At 44.2% G+C, this 27,947-nt stretch overlaps 1 protein-coding gene and 1 long non-coding RNA gene across 3 annotated transcripts in view; one reads left to right on the top strand and one right to left on the bottom strand.

The window, feature by feature from the left end:
- SCD5 (stearoyl-CoA desaturase 5) overlaps positions 1 to 9,472 on the top strand; it is a 151,734-nt gene extending 142,262 nt beyond the window's left edge. The window contains exons 4-5 of the mRNA XM_077882733.1: positions 3,455 to 3,687; positions 7,995 to 9,472. Coding sequence (XP_077738859.1) covers positions 3,455 to 3,687; positions 7,995 to 8,185 — 424 coding nt within the window. The 3' untranslated portion in view covers positions 8,186 to 9,472. The remainder of the gene's footprint in view (positions 1 to 3,454; positions 3,688 to 7,994) is intronic.
- On the bottom strand, positions 101 to 26,936 carry LOC144304229 (uncharacterized). 2 transcript variants are annotated; one of them, XR_013371168.1, is made up of 4 exons: positions 26,762 to 26,936; positions 22,879 to 23,056; positions 6,581 to 6,708; positions 101 to 3,763 (listed from the first exon to the last, which is right to left on the bottom strand). It is a non-coding gene; the product is annotated as an uncharacterized LOC144304229 (long non-coding RNA). The 2 variants fall into 2 exon arrangements; XR_013371167.1 differs by lacking the exons at positions 22,879 to 23,056; positions 26,762 to 26,936 and having other exon boundaries at positions 6,581 to 6,861.
- Positions 26,937 to 27,947: the final 1,011 nt, after the last annotated feature.

Below are 27,947 nucleotides of genomic sequence, written 5' to 3'. Positions count from 1 at the left end.
CCTTCCTCTTCCATTCATTCCATTGAACACACAACAAGAAATCCTAACAGAATACAGGAAGAACAATCAGAGAATAGCCCGCAATTAAATATGCTAAAGCTTTATTGGAATGATTTTTAAAGAGTGCTTTTTTTTTTTTTTTGAAGAGGCAGGTGGCTTCTCTAAGAAGTTCAGAAAGAAGAGGACTGGGCAGGGCGTGAATGGAAGCAGAGTCCTGCTGGCTGTGGATTCTGTAGGGTTGGGGCAAAGCCGAGAGCCAGAGCAAGGGCCTGGCCTCTTCCTGGGGGGGAGCTGTCCCAGAAGAGCTGGCTCTTCTCTAAGCCCTGGGGTCCTCACTGTCCATCCCTGTCTGCTGGGAGGAGTAAGTGAGAGAAGAAGGCCTCTGAGATGCTTAGCCCGGTGCCCAGTACAGAGCAAGCCCTCAATGTGTGTATTTTCTTTCTCCTTTTTAGGAGCAAAATAAGGGACCAAGGCAATAGCTCAGATGAGGAATAGAAGAGACTTTCTTTCTTTCTTCTTTCTTTCTCTTTCTAGATTTTATTTATTTATTTATTTATTTAGAGAGCGAGCGGGGAGGGAGGGGGCAGATTCCCTGCTGAGCAGGGAGCCTGAAATGAGATTTGATCCCACGACACCAAGATCATGACCTGAGCCGAAAGCAGATGCTTAACCGACTGAGCCACCCAGGTGCCCTGGAGAGGCTCTTTTTAAAGGTACTGGTCTGTAACCGAGAGAGTGGAGGAAGGGAAGAAACTTCTTAAGTCACAAAATGCCTTCTGTTGGCAGTGTAAAGCTGCCTCCTTTCCTCCTCAGAGGTGCAAAGGAGGAGCAGCAGCAGACCATGGCTCTGGGCTCCTCTTCTATTTTCCCTTCAGAGCACCCACCGTCTCTGCCCCTTCACACACTCCCTGCCAGTTCCCAGGACAACTTTAAGGGATCATCTAGCCCCAGAAGTCCCCATTAGATCTGCTGGAACTCATGGTAGGTGAGCTTCTGCCTCAGCCCAACCTGCCTTCCTCCCTTCCTTCTAAGTATTCTCAGGAGCACTCTTGGGGCACCTGAGTGGCTCAGTTGGCTAAGCGTCTGCCTTCTGCTCAGGTTATGATCTCAGGGTCCTGGGATCCAGCCCCTCATCGGGCTCCCCGCTCAGCAGGGAGTTTGCCCTTTCTACCTGCTCATCTTCTCTCTCAAATAAATAAATAAAATCTTTTTTTTTTTAAGATTTTATTTATTCATGAGAGACACACAGAGAGCGGCAGAGATACAGGCAGAGGGAGAAGCAGGCTCCATGCAGGGAGCCCAACGTGGGACTGGATCCTGGATCCTGGGATCATGCCCTGGGCTGAAGGCAGGCGTTCAACCGCTGAGTCACCCAGGTGTCCTTTTTTTAAAGAGCACTCTCCAAAAGCCTTCCACACGTGACTCTAGGGAGTGCAGTGTAAGACCACCAGTCCCTCATTGTCTGTTGCCTTTGCCCCTCCAGCCACAGCCCACTCATCTGACCTCGCAAGCACCATCTTTCCACTTAAATGACTTCATTTGCAAATCATGTATGTAAGTGTGTTTTGCAGATTGATAGCTGCGCATAAGTGTCAGTTTCCATAATTTTTTTTTTAATTGGGCAACAGGTGAACCCATCAACACCCATTTCCAAGTCACTGGGATACAAGATGGCTGCATTTAAATAGATGATAGTCTCTGAAGTGATTCTGCCTGGATCTGAATCGTGGTCCTACTACTTCTTAGTCTTGTGACCTTGGCCCAACTACATAACCTTTCCATTGCTCTGTAAAATGGTGATAATAATGGTCACTTTCTCCTAGACCTTTTATTAGAATAAAATGAGCCGTACATGGAAAGGTCTCAGAATATCCATGACATATAATATGCACATAGTATGCATTATGTATTAGAGCCTCACAAGAACCCCTGGAGGTATTGTAATCACCACCTGTGTTGGACCCCTCTCGTACCCTACCTCCTACTCTCTGCCCTTCTTTTCACTCCAGCTGTTGCTGCAGCCACCTGCTGACTCAGGTATAACCCAACAGCACCGTGCTCCACTGGACTACTTATTTCTTACTTCCTGCCTGGTTTCTTTGCCACCCCTACCTGAGATGCTTCCAGAAATGGTCAGCGAACCTGGCCCAAGCAAACTTGGAAGTGTGAGGAAGCTAATATTCTAAGTGACATTCCTTGACCAGGAGGGAGTTTGAAACAATGAGAAAATAGCCCCTTCTTTCATTCCTTGGGAGAATAAATCTGAGCTGTAATCTGTCCCATCAAGGTCCTAGTTCAGGGGTCCAAAGCATGGGGCACCCGTGGCTTGGCATTCCCTCCTTCCCTGTCTCACACTTCCCAAAATAGACTACCCACATACACGCCCTTGCCTCATCCTCTGCTCTTTGGAGAACTGGCTAACTGTGCACAAGAGGAGGGTGAAAGAAAGCTAATGGCTAGTTCAACACCCAGAATCAGATCTAGACTCAAGTTCAAGTCTTCTACCTTCTGAATATCATTCCCACACTGTGCCACCTCTCATTTCGTACCTATGCATCTTAACAGAGGCCTTTGGAAAGCTTGATTAGCCAGTGTGAGGCCAGGGAGGAGAGAGCTATGAATCCATAGCACAGCCCCTTTCCTGTCCCTGCATAGGGCTGGTTCCACATGGCCACAGAGTGGGGAACAGTGGTTCCACTTGACTGAAGCCTGGGGTGGGAACCGTGTCAAATTTGTCTTTGTATCACCAGCACTCATGGCCTGGCATACAGTAAGTGCTCGGTAAATATTTGCTGGATACATGGGTCTGGAAATCAAACAACTGCTGATTTCTTCGTAAAGATTACTTTTCATGTGGCCATGCTTGTTCCTAGACTTACTGTCTTACAGTCTGTTCCTAGACTTTGTTTTTTATGCTGGCTTGGGATGTAATCTGCAATGAACAGAGAACTTTTTTGTGAGGGGATTGGATTGTTTACTTTTTTACCAAGCTAAGTTAGTACAGAATCATGTGTCTGGAAATTATTCAAGAAATATATATTTCTTGAAATCATTTGAGAAAAACTGATCATCAAGTTGATTGATAAGTGAAAGAAGTAGCTAGAAGCTGTCAAACCAGTCACCTATAGGAGAAATGTACTCTGAGCTACATAGGTTTCACCAGCACTACTTTGATTGTTTGATATCGAAGTGTCTCTGAAGTGTGCCACAGGCCCTCCCACTTCCCACAGCATTCATTCTACCCAGCCTCACTCAAGTTTGGGTTACCTGTTTAGCCTTGTAGATATATGGGTCTGTGACCCCTGTACAAAGTGACACACAACAGGGTATTCCTTATACAGAAATAGTAGAAGGAGATGACTGGCATAATTCCTGACTTTTCCTGCAGCTTGCTCAGCCTATTCCTGCCACCATCAACAGGTGCCCAATGATAGCATACTATTCTCCCTTCCAGGTACTATAAGATCACCGTGGTGCTCATGTGCTTTGTGATCCCCACGCTGGTGCCCTGGTGCGTCTGGGGAGAGAGTCTGTGGAATTCCTACTTCTTGGCTTCCATTCTCCGCTATACCATCTCACTCAACATCACCTGGCTGGTCAACAGCGCTGCCCACATGTATGGAAACCGGCCCTATGACAAGCACATCAGCCCTCGGCAGAACCCACTTGTCACTCTGGGTGCCATTGGTGAGTAGGGGTGCAAGAGCCAGTGGGAAGTGCAGCAGCTCAGATTTTTCTTGGCTTTCCAGTGGTTTTCTGGAATCTGTAAAGAGATGCAGTGAAAGTCAGGTGGGATAAACTTGGGCTTTGGTATTAGAATCCTGGCTCTGGGACAAGTCACCTAATCTCTCTGATTTAGAGTTTTCTCATCTGTGAAATGGGAATAGTGATGTCTACCTCACAGGGATGTCATGAAGATTAAGGTCCTATATGTAAACCGCTTAGGACAATGTCTGTCATATAGTAGTGATTTATTTTCACTATGGAAATTTTCCTAAAGGAGGAGTAGCAGCAGACTTTTGTTTCAAATTGCCCTGACCCTTCTGGCCTCTGTTGTGCCATTTGACTTCAAACAGAGAGATAGGAAGAAACAAGAGTATGGTATCTCATGGTGCCACAAAATGTTTAAGAGCGAGGCCTCTGGATTCTGATAACTTTGAGTCTTGGTTCCTCTACTTACTGTCTGGGCAAGTTATCTGGCTCCTTCATACCTTGTGTCTTCATCTGTAAACTGAAGATAATAGTAGCATTTACCTGCTCTTGGGGTCATTGGAGGGTTAGGTGAGTTCATACATAGTCTTTGCAGCAGTGCTTAGTATGAAATAAGCCTCAGTAATGTCATTTTTATTACTAGCTTTATGGTCTTAAACAAGCTACTTGTCCCTTCTGTACATTTACATCCTCGTTTTTAAAACAGGGATAATCATAGCAGCTAGCTCAAAGATGTGAAGATTATAGGTGCTAATACCCATTAAAGCCCTCACCACTGTGGCTGGCACACAGTAAGTAATAAATAATCATTAGCTGTATCTTTCTGGAAGTAACTCAGGCTTCTTGGCAAGCTGAGCCTTGAGCATAGAGATCAAACCAGGAAGGGAAGATCCTACTGTTAAATAGCAACGGTATCTGCGTCACCTAGCAATGAATTTCTACCACTGCATTGTTAGGGTCATGCCCTTATTAAGACCCCAGGGATCTTGTGTTGACAAGAGCAATCTGAGGTGGAATAAACACCAAATTTAGCTCTGGGAACAGTGGCTAACCAGAGAGAAAAATGTCTTGGAAAGAGTATGATACCTCTACCGCTTCCTCCCCTCTTCTTCCTCACCCCTCATCTTCTTCTTTCTTTCCCTATTTATTTGGAGAGAGATGGGGGGGGGGAGGGAAAGAGTGGGGTGGGAGCAGAGGAAGAGGGAGAGAGAGAGAGAACCTCCAGCAGACTCCCAGCTAAGCACAGAGCCTGACACAAGGCTTGATCCCATGACCCCAAGATCATGACCTGAGCCAAAATCAAGAGTTGAACATTTAACCAACTGAGCCACCCAGGTGCCCACCTTTCATCTTCTGAAAAGACTGCAGTGGGGAGCCCATCCAGTATTTACTCAGAGCAGACAGAAGAGAGGACAAGATGGACTTACCTCTTCTGTAGGGACAGTGGGCAAGAAAATGCAAATAATATGGCCACAGCCCAGGCCCTGAAGAGCTGGGTATCAGTTTTAAATCCACCCAGATTAACAATGGGCTTCTAGTCAGTTTTCTTCATTAAGATCCTGGGAAGGCTTCTGTTACATCTGACTGTGCTGTAGATGGGGAGTACATCCAGGGTTCTTAGAACAGTGTCTGCTTCTGAAAATCCTGGGGGGAACTTCTCTATATATACTCCAGGGCTGGAAAAACACTAAAATCGATGACGGTGGAAGGGGCAGGGTAAAGAAGATCTAAATTAAAAAGAAAACGGTAAACCACAGATCCATCCATCTGACGTACTCATTAAAGAGCAGAATCCTTTAATTGTGGTCAACAGAAGAACTATGTGATGACCAGTACCCACTTAAGAAGTAAAGAAGGAGGTGCCCAACTCTTGGTTTCAGCTCAGGTCATGATCTCAGGGTTGTGAGATCCAGCCCAGTGTCCTGCTCTGAGCTCAGCAGGGAGTCTGCATAAGACTCTCTTTTCCCTTTCCCCATCCCCACCTAAGCCTCTCTCTCTCTCAAATAAATAAATAAATAAATATTTAAAAAAAAAGTAAAGGAAGAATCTGGCAATCTCTCAAAAGGTTAAAAATAGTTACCATATGATCCAGAAATACAAATGGTACATCTATACAGTGGAAGACTATTTGGCAATAAAAAGAAATGAAGAGGGATCCCTGGGTGGTACAGCGGTTTAGCGCCTGACTTTGGCCCAGGGCGTGATCCTGGAGACCCGGGATCAAATCCCACGTTGGGCTCCCGGTGCATGGAGCCTGCTTCTCCCTTCTGCCTATGTCTCTGCCTCTCTCTCTCTCATTGTGTGCCTATCATAAATAAATAAAATTTAAAAAAAATTAAAAAAAAATAATGCTAAAAAAAAAAGAAATGAAGAAATGAAGATACCTGCTACAACCTTGAAAACGTTATGCTAAGTGAAAGAAACCAGTCACAAAAAGCTACATATTGTATGATTTCATTTAAACAAAATGTTTAGAATGGACAAGTCTATAGAGATTGTATTAGAGTTATCTAGAGAAACAGAATCAGTATATATATATACACACACACACACGTTAGTATACATATATATGTATACACATATATGCTACATATACTGATATATATACCTATCTATATATGTAATACTATTATATGCATATATTATACAGTTTTTGTATATACTGTAATATATGTATATTCTTCATATATATATTTATTAATCCCCATATATATACAGAAACAGTAGGATACCTATATAAATATAAATAGATATATATTTATAGGATATACATATGCTACTGTTTCTATGTGTGTATATATGCATATGTATAGAGAGGAAGGATCAGAGAAGGGGAGAGAGAGAGATTTCTTGTAAGGCATTGGCTCACATGATTATGGGAGCTGAGAAATCCCACGATCTGCTATGCGCAAGCTGGAGACCCAGGAAAGACAGTGGTATAATTAAATCTGAGTCCGAAGGCCTGAGAACCGGGGTTGCATTTGATGAAATTCCAGTCTGAGGACAGGAGAAAATGAGATGGATGTTCCAGTTCAGTCAGTGAGTCAGAAAAAAAGGGACAAATTCTCTTCCTCCACCATTTGTTCTGTTCAGTCTCTTAACGGATTGAGTGATGGCCACCCCACTGGCGAGGGTAATCTGCTCTACTGAGTCCACTGATTCAAATGATCATCTCGTCCAGAGACGCCCCCCCAGGCATGCTTCATGGAAATTTTTAACCTGGGCAAGCCTTGGCCATTCAGGCTGTGTAAAATTAACCATGACAGAGAAAGAAAGTAGGGCTGGAGGCATGGAGGGATGGTTGGGAGATGACAGCTCAGCAATGTGGAGCCTCCTTTTAGGTAATGAAAATGTTATAAAATTCATCGTGGTGATGGATGCACAACTCTGTGAAAATGCTTAAAAGCCATTAAATTGTACTTCAAATGGATGAATTATATAGTGAATTATATCTCAATAAAGCTGTTTTAAAAAGTCAAATGAAAAAAATAAAAGTCAAATGAAAGAAGCCCTGAGATCCCTCCTGAAAACACTTTAATTAAAAAAAAAAGTGGGAACCCTGGGTGGCGCAGCGGTTTAGCGCCTGCCTTTGGCCCGGGGCGCGATCCTGGAGACCCGGGATGGAATCCCACGTCGGGCTCCCGGTGCATGGAGCCTGCTTCTCCCTCTGCCTGTGTCTCTGCCTCTCTCTCTCTCTCTGTGTAACTATCATAAATAAATAAAAATTTTTAAAAAAATTTAAAAAAAATTAAAAATTAAAAAAAAAAAAAGTAAGAGAGGAAACGCTATTCACCAGGAGGGATGGAATAATACATAGGCAGATTCGGAACATGTAAAGGTCCACTTCCTCGATTCACTATCTGAACGATGTTCGTCTGGGTCTTCCAGGCTCTCTCACGAGCCTTCCTTTAATCCCTCCAGCCCCCAGAAGCTATTTTCCTTTCATGAACACACATCTAAATGAGGATCTGTTATCAACCATTTAGCATTTAGTTTACAAAGCACAGCTCTGAAATCATGGTAGCATATCTACAGTTCATGTGGGGAAATTAATCCGTGACTCTATGCTGATTAAATTCAGTGTTATTTTTCTGTTCATATTTCATCTAGCCAGCTAAGTAAATGCTTCCTAGGGGCAGACACCAAGTCTCCTGGTCCCCATAGAGCCTGACATAGTGCCTTGCACCTGGCACACCCTCAATAAGTGTGGGGGGGTGGGGAGGAAAAAAAATCTTTGCAAAGAAGTGGAGATGGGTTATTTCAATGCCCGCTTTGTCTTCTAGGTGAAGGCTTCCACAACTACCACCACACCTTTCCTTTTGACTACTCTGCGAGTGAATTTGGCTTAAATTTCAACCCAACCACTTGGTTCATTGACCTCATGTGCTGGCTGGGGCTAGCCACCGACCGCAAACGGGCAACCAAGCCAATGATCGAGGCCCGGAAAGCCAGGACTGGAGATGGCAGCACTTGAACCTGGAACCACCATCCAACATGTCTGCCATCGACATCTCAGTTCATGGCTTTGGTTACTATCGTTCTCTTGTTCATTGGATGTGGGAGGGGGTAGAGAGTAGAGAGGGAACAGAATCTATGTGCTTTGGGAACTTTTTGTTTGTCTCAAAATAATTGTCAACTATCAATGAAAAAAAAATTTTCACGTCAGTGTAACTATGATTTAACATTAGAGTGTGAACACACAATTTAGTCGCCATAGTTCTAGTATGTCAAACACACATGGTCATGTGCTTGTACATGATGTTGACCCTGACAGGATGAAGGAGCTTAATATTCTCTCGGTGTCATTCAGGAGAGCATTTGTTTTCTTTTCTACCAGTTAACCCAGTGCTGTTTTTCAACCCATTATCTGAAGGAGCTGAGAGACAGGGCGGAAGACAAAAGAGAGGGTCAGAGTAACTAAAGAATGTTTCTGTCTTGTAATTACTATGTGTGTGTTTGCTTTTGTTTTCTTAAATAAGAGAATTCATCATTTAAAAAAATGACAGTACAGGAAATGAGTCTCTCATTCTTTTTGCCCTGTTTACAGCTTTTTAATGCTCCACTGTCTTTGCTTCAGAAGAGATCTGTCCACTGCCCAGCTTGTTCTGTGTCCCGATTATGCCAGCCAACCCTATAAATCAGTGCTTATATAGGTGTTTGATTTTATTCTCTTTGCTGTTGTCATTTTAAAGGTGTATAACTCAGATGTGCCAGACATAAAATTAAGCTCAAATTAAGCTCTCATTTAAATGTTTAGACACCTAATTTCTATTCTAATTGATCCCAGCCACTGATGCATGTACTTTAGCTACTCCTACTAAATAAGCATATTAATTTTCCACACCAGGCCATCAGATCTTAATAACCGACAGTTATCTAGAACTCAGTGTCTCCTAATATTTTCCCTGCATGCAGCCTTCATTGATTTTGCAGCAAAATATACAGTGATCATTATGTCGCTTCTGGATTAAAAATTTTTCGTGTGTTAAGTTGCCTTGTAAAGAGCATGTTGAGTAAATGGGGCAGCGTGGCCTTTGTGGTAGTTGTTAAAGCAAAAGAAAGATGTTGGAGCACTTTGAAGATAGATCTTTTCAGGAAAACTGTAGTAATTTAAGTTTTTTGAGAAAGAAGTGATACCAATAGGAAATTGTCATAATGAAGTTCTTCATCCAGCAGGTGTTTAACAGTGTTATTTTGCCATTTTGCCATTAATAATGTATAACCATCTATGAGTGATTTACAATAAATGATTATGAATTTGTTGGTGTTCTTGACTAGCTACTTAAATGTTCAGAAGATGTTCTCCCAAGGGTACCTGATGCCCCATGATGACCGTGTGATTCCCATTTGATTTGAGCTCTGGACTAACAGGGCCCCTAAGAGCAGGCCTCCTGTATCCCATCTGCCTTAGGCCACAAGGAAAAGTTTTATTTGGAATGCAGCACCCCTAGTAGTGTCATTCCCCCACTTCTCATTCACCAGCACTGTCACTTGTACTGCTTCCAGCTGACAAATGGGTACCACTACTCCTACCTGTCACCCAAAAGAGTGTGAAGGACATCTTCCTCCCTCAAGTCCCACCAGGCCCCACTAGGAGTGACCAAAGATGTGGGAGACAAGCTCAGCTCTCCCTCTAGTCCTGCCTCCCAAATTTTCCCATAAGCTGCCTCACTTTCTGCTCTTAACTTTTGCCCCAAAGCACCTGTTTGTTCCCCTGCCATCAGATACAGACTTCTTAGCCTGCCTGCAGTTGAGTGGGATTCCAGCCAATGGACCCTTTGGGTATGACTGTAGCTATCACCAGCTGCTTCATACTGCAGCCGCACATTGCTGAGACCTTGTATGGAGGATTAGTAGTACAATTGTATTCTAAGTTGGCTTTGTATCAACACGACCTAAAATGATTGGGAATATTTCTAACTGAGAATATTTCTGTGATTCTTTGACCCTTAATTATACTAATCTTATTGCTTATCAATTAATAGAAAAGGCTACATTTGGAGAAAACTATTTTAAATCTTCTCACGAAAGGAGGATAGTCCCCCATCTAGTCCAGATAAATCCAGAACCTCACTCCTCTGAACCTGAGTGCCACATATTTATCTGCAGCAGTGCCCATGAATGAGAATTGGGATGATTTTGTTGAAGGAGTAGATGAAGGTTAGATCTCTCTAGAGTCTTCCATATTAGCACCCCCTGCAGGTCTCAGCAGCATCCAAGGGAAGAAAGTAACCCAAGACTATCCAAGGTGGCCCTGGAGAGGTTGGTTTTTTTTTTTTTTTTTTTTTGAGAGGATCAGGTTTAGAATGAGAGAATGCCCTATCCTTAATCCCCAGGGCCCTATGAGGTTTATTTCAGAAACATCCACCTATGTGTCTAGGTGAGGGGAGTCAAGGGGAAGCAATTTCAACAGTGCTTCTCCCATGTGTGTCATGGCAGTTACATGGAGCTGGTCGGATATGACAGAGCCTGCTCAAGCGCACTACCAGCCAACTGTGTGGCCTTGAGAAAACTAGTCTTTCTGGATCCAGTTTTCTCATCTACAAAGACAGATGAAACTAGACTCTGGCTAAGGTCCCACCAAACCGTGATGGTCACCGACAGCAACAGAGCTAGGGACATGCCTGACTTCAGATTCAAAACACCTCTCAAGTTTGTGCCCATTCTTTCTGGGACCGGGCAAGTCAATATTGAGGGGAAATAATTGAGTCTGAGTGGGAGAACACATAAAGAACATACATCTGTTTCATTCATTCCCCAAATATAATGAAACAAGAAAAATAAACATAATACATGGAAAACAATTTAATCAAAGAAAGTATTACAAAAAGCTCTGGCTTAGTGGAGTAGTAGAAATCGTACTGGACTCGAGTTCAAGACCTGAGTTTGAATTCTTCCTTTTTTAAGTTGAGGTATAATTGACATACATTATATTAGTTTCAGGTGTACAACATAATGATTTGATATTTGCATATATTGCAAAAAAGGCGCCAGCTGGCTCAGTCTGTATATATTGCAAAATGATCACTACCATAAGTCTTGTTAACATCTGTCACCACATGCAGTTAGAAAACTCTTTTTCTTAGGATGGGAACTTTTAAGATCTACTCTCTTAGCTACTGTCAAAGATGACATACTGTATTATTAACTATAGTCACCATGCTGCACATGACATCCCTATGACATTTATTTTATAACTGGACGTCTGTATCTTTTGACCAACTTCACCATATTGTCCACCCCTACACCCCACCAATCTGTTCTTTGTATCTATGAGTTCATTGTGGGTTTTTTTTTTAAGATTGTACATATAAGAAAGATCATATGTTATTTGTCTTTCTCTGTCTGACTTATTTCATTTAGCATAATACCCTCTATGTCCATCCATGTCGTCAAAAATGGCAAGATTTCAAAGTCTAACTCATGATCTAAAGTACTGTGATACCTAGCACATATTTTTAGACTGAACCACGTGAAAGTGCCATTTATTAACCTACTGATCCTCTCTGCATTTCCACAAAGGAAGAACAGTAACACTTAAGTGCTCAGATAAATCTAGAGGCCTCAAAAAGAGGCCTGGCGCATTGTAGATCCCCAAGAGACATCAGCTGAGGGTGAGTAGCATGTCCCAGACACAAGACAGTAACTGAGCTGTAGTCAAATAACCACAGACTTCAAGTGAAGAGGACCAGCTTCTAGTTCTGGTTCTGCTAGTAACTAGCTGGATGGTGGGTAGCAGAACAGGCCCCCAAACACGCTAATTTGACATAAAATTATTTCCAGTTAGAAGCACTTGAGGGTCACCTGGCTGGCTCAGTCGCTAAAGCATGTGACTCTTGATCTCAGGGTTGTGAGTTCGAGCCCCATGTTGGGTGTAGAGGATACTGGAAGAAGAAAAAGAAAGAAAGAAAAAAAAGAAAGAAGAAGAAAGAAAGAAAGAAGAAAGAAAGAAAGAAAGAAAGAAAGAAAGAAAGAAAGAAAGAAAGAAAAAGAAAGAAAGAAAGAAAGAAAGAAAGAAAGAAAGAAAGAAAGAAAAGAAAAGAAGAAAGGAAAGAAAAGCACTTAGAAACAGCAGTTGCAAGAGGGACCCTCTTGACTCCGTTTTTCTCCCTAAAAGCAGGAAATGAAACTCCCCTCCCCATATGAGAGCTGCCCTCTCTGTACCAAAGGGAAAGAAACATTCTTACCAGAGACAGAGAGGAGGCACCCAGAGAATCAATGCAAACAAGGGTTTGCAAGTAACCTTATCTCCCTTTAGCTCCCCCATATATTCTGGGGACTTTTTCACCATTAGTACTCTTTGTTCAATCTGGTATATAAGCATTTGGGCTCCACCACGTTTTGGGGCTTCGCTTTCCCATGAGGGCTCCTATGAGCATATAACCATAAAATCTGTAGGTTTCTCTCTTAATCTGTCTCTGTCAACTTAATTCTCAGGCCCAGCCTCACCCTTGGAGGCTGGAAGGCAGGTTCCACCTCCCCTCCGTGGCTGTATCTCCTAGAGCCTCAGGGAGCCCTTCTGTAGAGGAGCCCGACTGGAAGGCATCGTCCTGCCCAGCTGTCCAGCTAGCAGTGACTCTGTGTGAAGCCAGAGCCCTGAGGGTCCTTCTGAGCCTCGGCCTCCTTCCTGCGCCTTCAGGCCTCCGTGAAGGACAAGCCCCACCAGTGGTGTCACCCGTGCTTCCTGCAGCTCATTTTTCTCCTCATCGGGAGCTGGGATTGAAGACTGGTAGAAGGAAGAGGCCGAAGCTAATGGATAAAAATGAGCTTCGGGGATTATCTGTGACGTTCATTTATCCATTTCACTCCTCTGCTCCATTACAGAAGACACTGGAAGCAGCTGGGTTCTCAGCGGCAGCTCATGTGAAGAACACAGAAGGAAAGAAGTATCCTAACCTTTATAATGCTTTTTGTTTTTAATTTCCCCACTTTTAGTTCAGGGTATTCATCAAAATCCTTTCCTCGACGTCAAGGAAATGCTCTCGATGACCTGGAAACTCCTCTCCTGTTCTCCCCACAGGCTGTAGAATTCATTACCACCACCACCACCCCCCCCCCCAATGTTCCTGATTTCTAAATTTGCAAGTCAGAAGCAAGAGGAAGGAAAGCTCCGGCCTCCGGCCTCCGTTCTGCTGGCGCCAGCAAGGCAGCAAGCCCGTGTTCCAGCGGCCACTGTGGCCGGTGACAGCCTCCTCGCTTGCCTGTCCTCCCATGACGCCTCTGCCCGGGCACCGCAGGCTGCCTCCACTTCCACAGATTCAAGAAGAGACCAGCAGACAGCAGCCCCAGGTAGCAATGGCGGGGAAGACTTTCCCTGAGAAAGTGCCCTCCCTTACAGCTCCTAAACCTACAGTTACTGTGCAGGAAAGAGGACTTGGCCTTCGACCCCCGCTTCAAATCCCTGCAACTCAGGATTCACTAAATTGATGTCCCAGTCCTTCCCTTTTTTGATCCTCTGCAAGGCTACCTTTCATGTCATGGAGAGAAATCTCCAAAGTTACTTTTCTTTTTTAAGATTTTATTTTTTTATTTGACAGAGAGAGAGAGTACAAGCAGGGGGAGCAGTAGAGGGAGAGGGAATAATAGGCTCCCACCTAAGCAGGGAGCCCCACTTGGGGCTCGATCCCAGAACCCTGGGATCATGACCTGAGTGAAGGCAGAGGCTTGACCACCTGAGCCACTCAGATGCCCCAAAGTTACTTTTCTGACAGAAGCACCAACCACTGGGCAGAGCTGCCAAACTCTGTGTTGTGGGTGGACAAAGTCACTGGGTCCTGCTGGAGCAGGACATGGTCGTATTTTTATCATCAGATTTCCTAAAAGCTGGTGCTCACAGTGTATGGATCATAAAACTGCCAATTGTGGAGGGTGCTCCTTTTCCCAGGCAGTAGGACGTCATGTGTGAGGATGGTGGCGAGAGGAGGGGGCGCCCCTGTCGGGGACATGGTGTGACCTCTGTGACCCCTGAGTGAGGATGAACTGGCTAGCCAGTGTCTTGAAGGAAGAGTGAATCATCAGCGCAGGTGAGGACTTTCCAGTGCCCGCAAACAGGCTCCTCGCGTGCAGTGGAGGGATCTGGAAGGGCCACTTCACTTCTCTCCTGGTCCCTTGGTTGCTGACCGTGAATGCAACAACTCTGCTGTCTGAATTTACAAGGCACTTCGCAGCATCATAAAGTGCTCGGTCCAGACGTGACAGCCAATGAGCACCTATATTGTTCTCTACAGGTCCTGCTGGACTGAACTATTTGTAACACAGGCAAATCAGCTCGTTAGGAAGAGTGTATATAGGGGATCCCTGAGTGGCTCAGCGGTTTAGCACCTGCCTTTGGCCCAGAGTGTGATCCTGGAATCCTGGGATCGAGTCCCACATCAGGCTCCCCGCATGGGACCTGCTTCTCCCTCTGCCTGTGTCTCTGCCTCTCTCTCTCTCTCTCTCTCTCTCTCTCTCTCTGTCTCTCTTGAATAAACAAATAAAATCTTTTTTTTTTTTAAAGGAAGAATATATACACAGTTACACTACAGCCAACCAAAATGAAAAATGCTCTCAAAGTGCATCTGTTGCCCTTAATGGTTTCAGATCACTCTTTTAAAAGTGAAGACCTACGTGGGAAATTTTTAGGCAATGGTATATTGGATTCTTTCCAACCACCTTTTTAGTCTATTTGAAGCCAGGGTCCTGGATCAGTTTCAAGATACTGAAATGGACAGGCTATTTTTTTTTTAATTAGAAAAAGCGTTTATTTCTGCTCCTTTCATACGTCTTATTGGGCAGGAGACAGTCTTATATATCTGTCTGAGATAACGTACTGTCACACATTCTGTTTAAAGGCAAAGCACCATAAGTAAAAGCTGATCATGTGTCCAGAGTTCTCAGCTTATGGGATCTTGCTTCCTGATTTTACATTCATTTTGGAAAGTCAGAAATGTCATCTCCAAAAAATGTTAAGGGAGCTGTAAAAAATAATCACTTTTTTCAATATTATAGTTGTAGAGATGGAGTATGTATTCTCTAAGACATTAAAAACTCAGAAGAAAATGCCACTTAACATCGTTGGTACATCAGCACAGGCCAGCAGGAAAGATACTGTAATAAGCTTGTCTCTTTGATACCAAGAAGACATTCTAGTTCAAGCGTCAATATGCTCCTAGGTTTTCACTAGATGCCCCTTTTTTGTTGCTTTTTGTTCTTTTCCATATTTCATATCATAGGATTGATACAGCCTTTAAAATTTTATTAACAGGAGCAAACCCAATATCCACTGATTTCTTCTGAAAAGGCATTTGAACCCATCAGACAGTCCCGCAGTTCCATTTTCATGAATACTCTAGCTATGAAAAAACTCAATAGGACACAGACAAATCTAATGAATAGAAGAGGAAATCTATTGAGTTTTGGAATGTTTGGCACATCTGATTAGTCCAGGATTAAGAAACCTAAACCTCCCATTATAAATAGGGAGCTGGATGTGAATCCTTTCATAGTATATCATCCATTTACTCTGTGGGCCAAGAGAGCTACTACTGGTCTCTGATGTCCATGTCCATCAGTCATAGAGCCAACATTCAGAGGTTCAACAATAACATCATAAGTTATTCCTCCTGTGATGAGGAGGATGTAATACCACCACTACGAGAGCATACACCATCATGTTGACAGCATATTCCCCAGAGTGGCTTCTTCAGCATCAGGTTGGAGCATTTCAAACACTAAGACCAGGACCTGGCACAATGTCGGCATCTTGGTCGTAGCAGGAGCAGCTCTCTGGACAAGCCATTTTGAGGTGGTTTTGTTTACATTATGAGGCTCCTTGGTCTATATTTACACAAGCCAGGGATGGTTAGATTGTTACTTGTTTCTTCATCTCTAATATGTCAGATCTCGAACAAATGATTGCTTAGGTCCCTTCTTTGATCAAAGACTACAGGAATCAATAGCAAGCAAGCTTGGAAAATGCTAGATTCTGCCCCACCCGAGCAAAACATGTGGCTGGAAGCCATCCCAACGTTGTATCCCTATAAAAGAAAAAAAAAAAAAGGAAGAGACTGCAGGCCACAGCCTTACTTAGAAAACTGCCTCTGTCGAAGCAAAGTAAACATTTGTAAGTGGAAAAGCAGAATCCTGTTAGGGTGGCCAATGACACGGCTGGCAATTCACTGAGGCTGACTGATATTCCTGGAATGTCATTGCAAAGGCTAAATGTTTCTCAACAATCGCAGGGGGTTTTTGTTTTTGTTTCACTTTGCATTATTTTGTTTTTAAGTTTCCATTTGAGAGATGTCCCTAAATCTAAAGCTCAGACACATTGCTGTGTCCAGGAAATTCCAGCATTATAAACCTTGGAAACAATAATGTGCTTTAAAATAAGGTCACTAACCATCACATGCCATAATGATTTGGCTGCCAAAGTTCTACACTCTGTTAGAAGTAGGCTGAGTGTGCACAGAGAGATAAATTAAAACTTTCCAACAAGCTTGTCTGTTCATCTGATTGATATAATATATTTTATTGTAATATTATCTGTTGTTTTTCCATTTGCTTTAAATTCTGCACTGCCACAGAAGAGAAAAAGAGAAAATAGGACAGCTTGAGGTATAAAAATATAATTACTGTTTTGAAAGTATGCATATTTATCTATTTTTTTTTGCTACCCCCATTTTACTTGGCTTTCCAACTCCAAATAGATGAATGCTCCTGGCTTATGTATATATATATAGCATTTTAGGGTTATTTTCATTGAGTAGAACATCCTTTATCACAATTTCTAGGCCACCGATTGTGGTGCATCTTAATAGTTTTTCTTGAATCAAAAAAGAAATCAAGTGAAAGCACATCAGACTTGATAGACCACTGTCAGTATCATAGAATCTCAGCAAACTGGCCTGCAAACAACACCTCAAGTCACTGAAATTTAACTTACTAAAAAAGTAATGACCAAAAAACAAAAAAGAAAAGAGTCTTCATCAGAAAAGTATTTTCCCAAACTACCTAGTTTGGGCAATAGTTGGCCCAATTTTATAAATCTATTACAACTGTCTCTAAAAACAGTGTACAAAACATTCACAATTCACATTTAAGAGTCGTGCAAACTGTGCTGATCTTAATCACCAAGTGTTTTTCCAATCTACAGGGCCTGAGAGATGAGAGGTGCTCCATAAGTGCGAATGAATGAATGAATGAAAGGATAGATGGATTGATGGATAGATAGGAGGCATGGGTGCAGGGACATGGATGCATGGGGATGGATGGATGGAAGGATGGTGGATGGATGGATTGGTGGATGGGTGGGTGGATGGCAATGTATTGCAATGCAGAAAGAAACTCTATTTAGCTTTGCTGTGTCTCATCTTTGTAACTCATTCATTTGTTTGCCCTGTGAAGTGTGACACCCCAGGCAGGCAAGCCCATGCCTATCTTAGGCACAGTTGTACTGTGAGCTCCCAGCAGAGAGCTTACCTTGTAAGCAGGATCTCAAAATTTTTTGTTGAGCTGTCATTGTTTAGGAATACATGGAAGCCCGGGATCCCTGGGTGGCGCAGCGGTTTGGCGCCTGTCTTTGGCCCAGGGCGTGATCCTGGAGGCCCGGGATTGAGTCCCACATCAGGCTCCCGGTGCATGGAGCCTGCTTCTCCCTCTGCCTGTGTCTCTGCCTCTCTCTCTCTCTCTCTGTGACTATCATAAAAAAAAAAAAAAAAAAAAAAAGAAGAAGAAGCCACAAGCATTTAAAAAAAAAAAAAAAAAAGGAATACGTGGAAGCCCTACTTTCATCAACAGTTGACCCAGAAATCCAAACTTACAAAAGTAAGAAAAAATTAGAAGACAATTCTTAATTTTACAAATGTATATGGCACAGGTTTCCTTCCATAAACAGGCTTTAAAAATAAGTCTTAACTTTTAGGGGCACCTGGGCAGCTCAGTTGGTTGTGTCCGACTCTTTATTTCAGCTCAAGTCATGATCTCTGGGTCATGGGATCAAGCTCTTTGCTCAATGGGGAGTCTGCTTAAGATTCTCTCCCTCTTCCTCCCCCTCATCCCCTTCCTGCTCATGCTCTCTCTCTAAAATAAATAAATAAATAAATAAATAAATAAATAAATATCCTTTTAAAAGAAAATAAAACATGTTTCAACTTTTAAAAGTCTTCCTCAACTTTTCGGTGCCTGGGTGGCTCAATCAATTAAGTGTCTGACTCTTGATTTTGGCTTAAGTCTGATCTCAGAGTCATAGGATCAAAGCCTCTTGTTGGGCTCCACACTCAATGGGGAGTCTGCTTGGGATTCTCTCCCTCTGCCCCTCCCCTCTGTACTCACTTGTGCAAGTGCATTCTCTCTCTCTCTCTTAAATAAATAAATAAATAAATAAATAAATAAATAAATATTTTTTTAAGTCTTTCCCAGTTTTTAAGAAGCATATATGGTGAGGGGCATGAGGTACACTTAAATTTGTGAGGACTGTCCAATCTCAGAGCTACTGTGAGAAGCTCAGAGTTAAAAAGCTGCACATCCCTTCTGAGGGGTCACCCACTGAGCCACAAGAATAAGATGATGCTAAGAAGTGAAACAAGCAAAGATGATGTGAGGGGTTGATTGTATCCCCTCAAGTCCATATGTTGAAGTCCCAACCCCCACACCTCAGAATCTGACTGTGTATAGAGAGAGAATCTTCAAAGAGATGATTGAGGTAAGCCTCTTCCCAACAGGGTCTTTCTCTTCATTTCGTGCTATAAGTGATTCCATGGAGAGGGCTTCCTTCAAACCAGCATCACCTCACTTTCCCAAGAGAAAACAGCACTAAAGACTATTTTGCCTTTATTCTTGACAATCAACAGGAATCTACTTAGCTCCCACTATGGAAAGGCATAAGATGGAGTATTGTGAGGAGATAAATGGATATTGCCTCTGACTCTTGAGGAGACAAATTCACCTGGAAGGAAAGGAGTCAAACCTTCCCCATCTTCTATCCCATTGTCCAAGGACAATCACATCATTTGGACATTTTTTCCCCCACAATAACTTATCTAAATGTTGTAGACAAATATGTTAAGCCTGAACTTCAGAATTTGGACATATTACATGAGGGGTGGGAAAGGGAGGTGGTCAGTGTTATAGACAAAAGGAGCTACATTCTTTTCCTGAAAATAGGCCAAGTATCATCAAACAATTAAATACATTATTTCCCTTTAATGGAAGCTCAAATCAAATGTCTCACTCAGTCAAACTAAGTTAAGAGAGAAACCATCTGTCAGCTCTGGGTTCAGCTCCAGCAGGCCTGTTTTGAACACCATTGGCTGAGGCCTCGTATCATTAAAAAATTATCTTAACTGCTTGCTGCCAAAAGTAATTTGCTCAGCCTTGTCCACCTCCTGGAAGCAGAAAGAATGTTTCCTGTGGCCATGAAGTTCTCTGAAATAACATCACAAGATAAATGCCTGCAGGCAGCTGGGGAAAGTGAGCTGGTGACAGAGGAGCCCTCATAGGAAGTGATAAGAAAGACCTAAGCGGAGGCACCTGGTGGCTCAGTGGTTGAACGTCTGCCTTTGGCTCAAGTCCTGAATTGGGCTCCTCATGGGGAGCCTGCTTCTCCCTCTGCCTATGTCTCTGCCTCTTTCTCTCTGTGTGTGTCTCTCATGAACAAAGAAATAAAATCTTAAAAAAAAAAAAAAAAAAACCAAGGGGTCAAGTGCACAGATGGCTGCAGGCCACTCTGCAAAGCCCCAAGACCTCCGAAAGATGGGCAGAACTGGGGAATCTGGACAGCATAGATGGGTTTATAAGTAGTTCAGAGGTGTCACTGGTTTCAGGCTCTGGTCCCTTCATCAGCTCTGATGTGAGAGTGCAAAAAGTGGAACAGGATGTGTGTGCATGTGTGTGGCATGTGTGAGGGAGTACAATCTCTCTCCTCTCTTCCCTTTTTCTCCCCCCTCCCCTCTTCTCTCTCAATCTGCTTCTCTCCCTCCTCCTCCTCCTTTTTCCTCCTATTTCTCCCTCCTCTTCCCCTTCCTTCCCCCTCCCTCCGCTTTGCTTTCTCCCTCTTGTTCTTCTTTCTCTTTCTCTTTCTCTCCCCTCCTCTCCTGCCCTCCCTTCATCCACCTCCAATAAATCACTCTATATCACTTGTTCCTAAGGTCCTTGCTTTGCACGGGAGCTGCTGCCAGGGTGGGGAGAGATCATGTAGAAGCTTCAGTGATTCCAGGAGCAGACAGCTGGGAGCAGTGCAGCAAGGCAGCAACCTCTTCCCCTGACTCATGCCTTCTCCAAAGCTCCATTCCCTCTCCCTGAAGGACTGTTTCTCCTCTGTGGCTGTCCTCGGATGCTCAGGGCATTTTGGTTGCCCCTCCACCCTGTTCTCTGCCCAGAGAGGCTGCCAGGCCTGCGATGTCATATCAGCGAGCTGGGGAGCACCGGCAGCACAGAGGGAGGAGGGGGAGGTCCAGGTGTTTATTTCCAGATTCCCTCCCTGCAGGGCGGATACACACTGGCTGCTCCCTCGGCTGACAATCAGCATCCTGTCTCTGTCCTTAGAGCTAAGAGGGGTAGTGGTGCCTCTTTCTTTTTATTTTTTATTTTATTTTAAAAAAATTTTTTAGCAGTGCCCCTCTCTGACCAACTGCATTGCTTGTGATTGCTCGACACCCAGCCTGGGCTTTTGTGCATGGCCCATAAGATAGTCATGGAGATGCACCTGTCAGATCTTCTCTCTCTTCTTCTTTTTTTTTTTTTTAAGATTTATTTATTTACTTATGATAGAGAGGCAGAGACACAGGCAGAGGGAGAAGCAGGCTCCATGCTGGGAGGCCGACGCAGGATTCAATCCCGGGACTCCAGGATCACGCCCTGGGCTGAAGGTGGCACCAAACCGCTGAGCCACCCAGGGATCCCCTAGATCTTCTCTTAAGAAAGAACTCACTGCTCCCAAACAAAGTTATGGTTAACTGACTGCCTTCACGCTTCAAAACATGTGGTTGGTTGGTTGTTTGGTTGGTTGGTATTTTGCCACAGTCTTCCTGAGCAGCCCTAGCCCATGACCGAATGTGGTGGGCACCAGCACCTGGCCACTTGCACCCAGTAAAAGACACCCCACTGACTGGCAGCCATGGCTCCCAGCCCCCGTTGGGCTGGCTACAACTGTCAGATCTGAATCATGCGTTGAGGCTCCCCTGCCCGATTGTGCTTCTTTCTCTTCCTTTCCTCTGCATCAGAGTAAAGGCTCTCCCTGTTCATCCCTGCTTCCCCACTTCTATCTTCCACGAGCATAACACCCCAAAAATCAGCTACACCACTCACTTCAGCATCTGCTTCCTGGGCAATCCAACTAACACATGCCTTTTTAAAACTCTCTTCAAATGCTCCTATTTGGCCCCAGCACATCTTCCCTACCAGGCCCCTCACTGAGACACCTTGATGTCCATTGAATGGATTTTCACATGGGTTCACATACTGACTTGGGGAGGAGAAGCCTCAGAGCCCCTCCAGGGCTACCCTGCCCATGTAGACAAAGAGACCCTAGTCCCTGTCCCTCCCAGCTTCCCCACCAGCAGTTCCTCACCATCTACGTCCATGCTACTACTGCCTTGGCTCAGCCAGGCCTGTGCATGGGATCCTCAGATAACAGGGAAAGCTGAAGAAATGGGGAGAACCTGTCAGCCTGTGGGGAATAAGCAGTGATGGCAGTAAGAAGTATAGGTCCCTGGCTTTTCTCAGCAGAACCTTAGAAAAGTGCATTTAATCCTAATCCTTTGCAGGAAAATGTCCAAAGTCACTGAAGCAGTGAGGCAAGAATGGCATCAGAAAGGCCCTAAGTCAGGGCACCTGGGTGGCTCGGTCAGTTAAGCATCTGACTTTGGTTCAGGTCATGATCCCGGGTTCAGGTAGAGCCCTACATTGGGCTCCCTGCTCTGCGGGGAGCCTGTTTCTCCCTCTCCCACTCCCCCTGCTTGTGCTCTCTCTTTCTCTCTCTCTATCAAATAAACAGATAAAATTAAGAAAGAAAAGAAAGAAAGAGGAAGGAAGGAAGGAAGGAAGGAAGGAAGGAAGGAAGGAAGGAAAAAGCCCTAAGTCTATTCATAAACCTTGGAACTTAAACTTGTTACTAACTGGGATACTTGGCCTGTCCAAACCAGTCTGTGCTCTAAAGAAGAGAAGACTAAGAAGTGAGGAGTTCTCTGCAGGCGGGTGACTCTGAATTGCTTAGGTTGGGACGTGGGATGTCTAATACACTTTTGGGAGATGACTTGGTGAGTAGCTTCTATACTTGCAACACTCTACACATTTTCTAATTCTCTTCAGGCAGGATGAGCACCACAAAATCCTAAAAATAAAATTTACTTCGTTATAAAAAGCACATGTCCTAGAGAACCTGAACATCAAGCCTACATTTTCTAGATCTGTTCTAATTGCAGGAATTTTGGCCTCCTGTCAAAAAGGAAAAAAAAAAAAACACGCTTATGATCAGACTGTATCTTTCCTTTGGGATTCAGAAAATTTGGTTGTGTTGTTCATGCATTTTTAGGAGAGGGAAAGAAATGGTGGAAGGGGAAGTATGACTAGAATAGCCTTCAAAAGATTCTTTGAGAAACTTCCAAAATGCTAAGATTCATTTCTATCCTATCACTTATTGGATCTTTTTATGTAACAACTGAAGTTCAATGGTTCTCTACCAGTGTCTCTCACCTCCAAGTCCTCAGACATGTGGTTATTTCTTGATTTTCTTTTGGGTCCTCAAAGAGCCAAACACCACGACGGAATCAGGCAGATGAGAAGTTTACTGGGAGAAATGCCCGTGAACATAAAGGGGGAGGGAGCAGGAGTCATCTAAGAGAAGCTTCAAACCAGGACACAGGTCTGACATCTGCAAAAAAGAGAGCAGGAAGGATGGAGAAGGAAGAGCCTCGGACTGCAACATCGTTCTGATGAAATGTGGGTCAGGTCATGAGAAAGTCCCTGAGCTAAAATTGCCCATCAGAGGGATCTCGCTCGTGTCTGGCAGAAATGGCCCAAAGCCAGCATTTCCTCTACATTCAACTTCCTGCCCTTTCAACCATCCACACATTCATCCTTGTGCCCTACAATCTGTAGGCCTCTCCTAAAATGCCAGCAGAGGCTCTCTCGAGGCCTTTCTTCCTGGATCCCTGACTGCTTGCTTTCTCTTTCCTCTGAGTCCTGGACACACGAATTAGCCCATTTGTTCCTACTTCTCCAACCCTGCACACACGAATTAGCCCATTTGTTCCTACTTCTCCAACCCTGCAAGTAAGAAGTAACAGCAGGAGCAGAAAAGAGCACCATGGGGTCATGGAGCTGCAAGGGGTTTGGTGTGGCTGGCATGTGAGCAAAATGTGTGAGCTGGAGATTTTTTGTGGCATAGGCAGGGCCACTTACAGAGACCCCATGGGCTATGCTGATAGCTTGACCTTTATCCCACAGCAGCGAGGTGGGGGCCACCGAAAGGAAGGAATCAAGAAACAACATCAACTGTAGTGTAAGGAATTCATCAGGGCCTGACAGGTTCCCACCTCAGGGGTATCGTGTGGGGGCAGCACGAAGAGAGACTTTCGTGGAGGAGAGACCGGAGCTGAGACCTGGACAAGACCTACTTGCAGATCACGGCAGTGGGCCTGGGAAAGTGAGGATGAGGCCTGTGAAGCCAAGGACCAGGACAGAGACTTCAGGGTGAAGATGGCAGTGGGATGGGAGTGTCCCAGAGCCCTGCGCTCCCGGCTCAGCTGGTGGCCAGCGGGCAGTTCTCCCCGACCCGGCCCCAGGCGGCTCGTGCCCCACATCTCCCTATCTCCTAAATCTGTTCTCCTCTCCTGCTTGGGACCCGAAGTCCACGCCACCTCTCCTTGCGCCTGCAGGCAATTGGTCAGATCACCACAGTTCCACCTGATAAACATCTCGGCAGTGTCCTGAGTGTCCTGTCCTTGGGTCAGGCTTGCCTGGACCACGCACACACTCATCGGTCTGCCCTCCTCCACGCCTGCATCTCTGATTCATCCTTCATGCTGCTGTCAGTGACTTAGGGTGCTCCTCTAATCAAAATCTCTCAGGGGCTTTCATGGGCTGCAAGAACACAAGCCCTTGATTATTGCATATACGACCTCCCACCCTCTGGCTGCAGTAACAGCTCTATGATTACTCTCCCACTCACCTTTGCCCACAGTGCTAGGATCTAACAATACAAACATGCAGTTCCCCAAACACACCCTGCCATTTCGTGTCTCCACTCGTCTCATACACTAGACTCTGGTCTACAGCACACTTACCTTCCTTGCAAATCCAGCACATTCCTATTTATACCTTAAAGCCTGCCACATCAGATTCCCTCTGAAGTCTTCCTTGTACTTCCGCTTATTTTAATTTGTACTATAATTACTTCTTCCCGAGTAGCGTGTAAATGTCATGAGAGCAGGGATCATGAGTGTCTTGTTTTTTTTTTTTTAACATTCTAAGATTTAACATAATTCCGGTACATAATAAATACTCAATAATTATTGAATGAATAAATACAGACTTTGTCTCCTCCAGTAGACCATAAGCTTTTTCTTTCTTTCTTTTTTTTAAGTAAACTCTATATCCAACATGGGGGCTGAACTCACAATCCTAAGGTCAAGAGTCTCCAACTCTTGCTCTACTGACTGAGCTAGCCAGGTGTCCCATAGACTACAAGCCTTTTGAGGGCAGGGACTGAATCATATTCATCTCTGTATGCTCCCTAATCGTTTTGTTAGTACAAGTGTTAGTACAAAGTCATTGAGCTAAGAAAGTTCTACTAATTTCTTATTGTATTGGAAACAAAATTATTTTTCCAAGTTCTCCGTTTCATTTAAAAGATGACTTTAGGGGGATCCCTGGGTGGTTTAGAGCCTGCCTTTGGCCCAGGGCGCAATCCTGGAGTTCTGGATCGAGTCCCACGTCGGGCTCCCGGCATGGAGCCTGTTTCTCCCTCCTCCTGTGTCTCTGCCTCTCTCTCTCTCTCTATGTCTACCATAAATAAATAAATAAGTAAAATCTTAAAAAAAAAAATAAAAATAAAATAAAAAAAATAAAAGATGACTTTAGGGAATAGCTAAGTTCAGAATAGAGCCAATAATAGAGTATCATGGATTTTCCCTAAATAAAATAAACGGAAAAGTATGTTTTAAAACTCTTACATTAGAAGACAATGGCTTAAGAAAAAATAAAATCTAAAAGTTGTGCTGAAAGAAACATTTAAAAATTTATACTGAGAGGTTGAGTGAGGATCCTCTTATTCTTTGGGTCTTACATTAATATCGTTAGAGAAATGGAGACTGTGAATGATATTTAGACCACGATTTTCATCTTTGCAGAGTTGAAAATCTGGGGGGTTATTCCTGACTCAGACTTTTATTAGGACATCATTTTAAATTCACATATAAAAGTCTTTGGGGGTGACAAATTGTACACAATATCAGTGAACTGTGAGGGAGGGGCACGTCAATTAAAACCTAGCTGGTGAACAAAATGATAATATCATTTGTTTCAATGCCTCATCACAAGATGTAAAAAATTTCCCCAAATTACCAAACGATTCTTTATTTTAATCAAGGTAAAACTATAATAAGCTGCAGAACAAAGCCCTCACTCAGCACACAACCGTGCTCCCAGAGTTAGAGCCTGGCAGGATGAACTCAGGAGACCAGTCTGGTGGTCCAGGTTGCCTTGACAACCGCTCCCGTAGAACCAGACTTCAAAGATAGGCTCAGGCATCAATTAATTGATGATCAGCCTCTAATACTGAAGACGGAAGAGTGATTGGATGATATTGTGTGAATAGTTCTAAATTTAAATGAATGTTTGGGTAGGTGGATGTTTTAAACCTCACTGTTTTTTCATGGGATTCTCTCTTCTTTCTCAGTTCCAAAATAAGAAACCCCTTTTAAAAAGGATAGCAAGCACAGCTGAATGGCTATCTTGGAAAATCTAACCTGGAAAATAATTATCTCTCATCTAAACCCAAAATTCCCCTCCCCAAAGAGGCAGCAGGGAGCCAGGCAAAGATGAGAGGCAGATGGGAGGTAGCCGTGAGAGATTTAATCACAACTCTTTTCAAAAAACCTCCTTGCGCGTGGGGGGTGCCAGGTGCCTCAACAATCCTGGTGTGCTGCCAAACACCAGGAAATTAGTTCATAGCCCAAACTGTCACAAAAATGCAAGCACACTGGGAGAGAGAGAGAAGGTGACAGTTTCCCGTGTCAGCTTCTTTCCCATTTGCCTGCAGAACCCACATGTCCCAGCCAGCAATTCCAGGGGCAGAAAGAGACCTGTGTACAGACGGTGGACAGCGTGAGAAGGGCCAGGGCCAGGGAAGCAACAAACGACAGCAGGATAAACACGGAGAAACCCAACGTGTGGGAATAAAAGAAACCTTTGAGGTGTTATAGTAGAATGACTAAGCCAGCTGCGGTCACCCAAATAAGAGAGACCAGAAACGCAATTACTCCAACCCTGAGGAATAAATACATAAAACAAGAAGCCAGAGAGAAAGCAAAGCAAAATAAAGACTTAAATTAACAAAAGTACTGTAAGGAGTCACCTCTCTCTCATCTTGTTTTCTCGGCGGTACTTTAGAGGCCATGCCCCCAGTGGGCAGTTATCTCAGCAGAATGAAGTAAGATATGAAACTGCCCTGCACACTCACTGCCGTGGGTGGGGGGCAGACACTCAGATGGGGGCCCAAGGGCGGTTGCCAGGCACGAGCTGGAGAGTCTCCTGTGTGACCAGGAAATTCAACAAGTCCTCGAAACACTGAACCTAAGAAAAGTACTTTGAATGATTTCATCTTTTTTTTTAATATTTATTTATTTATTTATTCATGATAGACAGAGAGAGAGAGAGAGAGAGAGAGAGAGAGGCAGGCTCCATGCCGGGAGCCGGACATGGGACTCGATCCCAGAACTCCAGGATCGTGCCCTGGGCCAAAGGCAGGCGCCAAACCGCTGAGCCACCCAGGATCCCCTGAATGATTGCATCTTAAGGAAAGCAAACAGGGGTGTGCGGCTGGCTTGGTCAGTAGAGCATGCCACTTGATCTCAGGGTTGTGAGTTTGAGCCCCAGGCTGGGTATGGAACCTACTTTAAATTAAAAAAAAAAAAAAATGTGTACGAAGTAAAACAAACAACTGTTCTTCAAGTTCAACACCACCAGAACAATAGCAAATCCACGAAAAGTAACACTGCTTCACTGTGGGAAGGGAGGATGGAGCGTCCCCAGCGGTAAAGCACTTCAGCTGTGCGACTGGACCTGGCCCCTTACCCAGGGTGGCCGGGCGCGGCAGCGTGTGTTGCCATCTCGGGCAGGGCAGGGCAGCGCGCCTTGTCGTCCTGCAGGCCTGGGGCCAAGGCCAGAAGCGCCTCCCCTCCCTCTGAGAACCAGGATGCGGTGACAGGTTGCAGCCCACAACCCTGGAGGCATTTCCGTCAGTTCAGGGAACAATGGATTCAAGGCAGAGAGGAATAATTTGAGTTATCTTTGGTTTTTAAAATTTTAAGCAGTACGTTAATTCATTGTTGGTCAAGGTATGGAGAAATGACTGCTGCCTAAATTGGTGGTGAGAGGTATTCATGGTTATAATCATTCTGGAAGAAAATAAAGTTATGGGTATCAGCATATAAAAGGAAGTACCGTTGACCCATGAACAACGTGGGGGTAAGGGGTGCTGACCCCCTGCACAGTTGAAAATTGGAGTAGAGCTTTTGACTCCCCAAAATCTTTTTTAAAAG

The sequence above is a fragment of the Canis aureus genome, chromosome 33 (genome assembly GCF_053574225.1).
Source record: "Canis aureus isolate CA01 chromosome 33, VMU_Caureus_v.1.0, whole genome shotgun sequence".
Taxonomy (NCBI): Eukaryota; Metazoa; Chordata; class Mammalia; order Carnivora; family Canidae; genus Canis; species Canis aureus.
The sequence above is the reverse complement of the archived record's forward strand: the minus strand, read 5'-3'. Positions and strand labels throughout refer to the sequence as shown.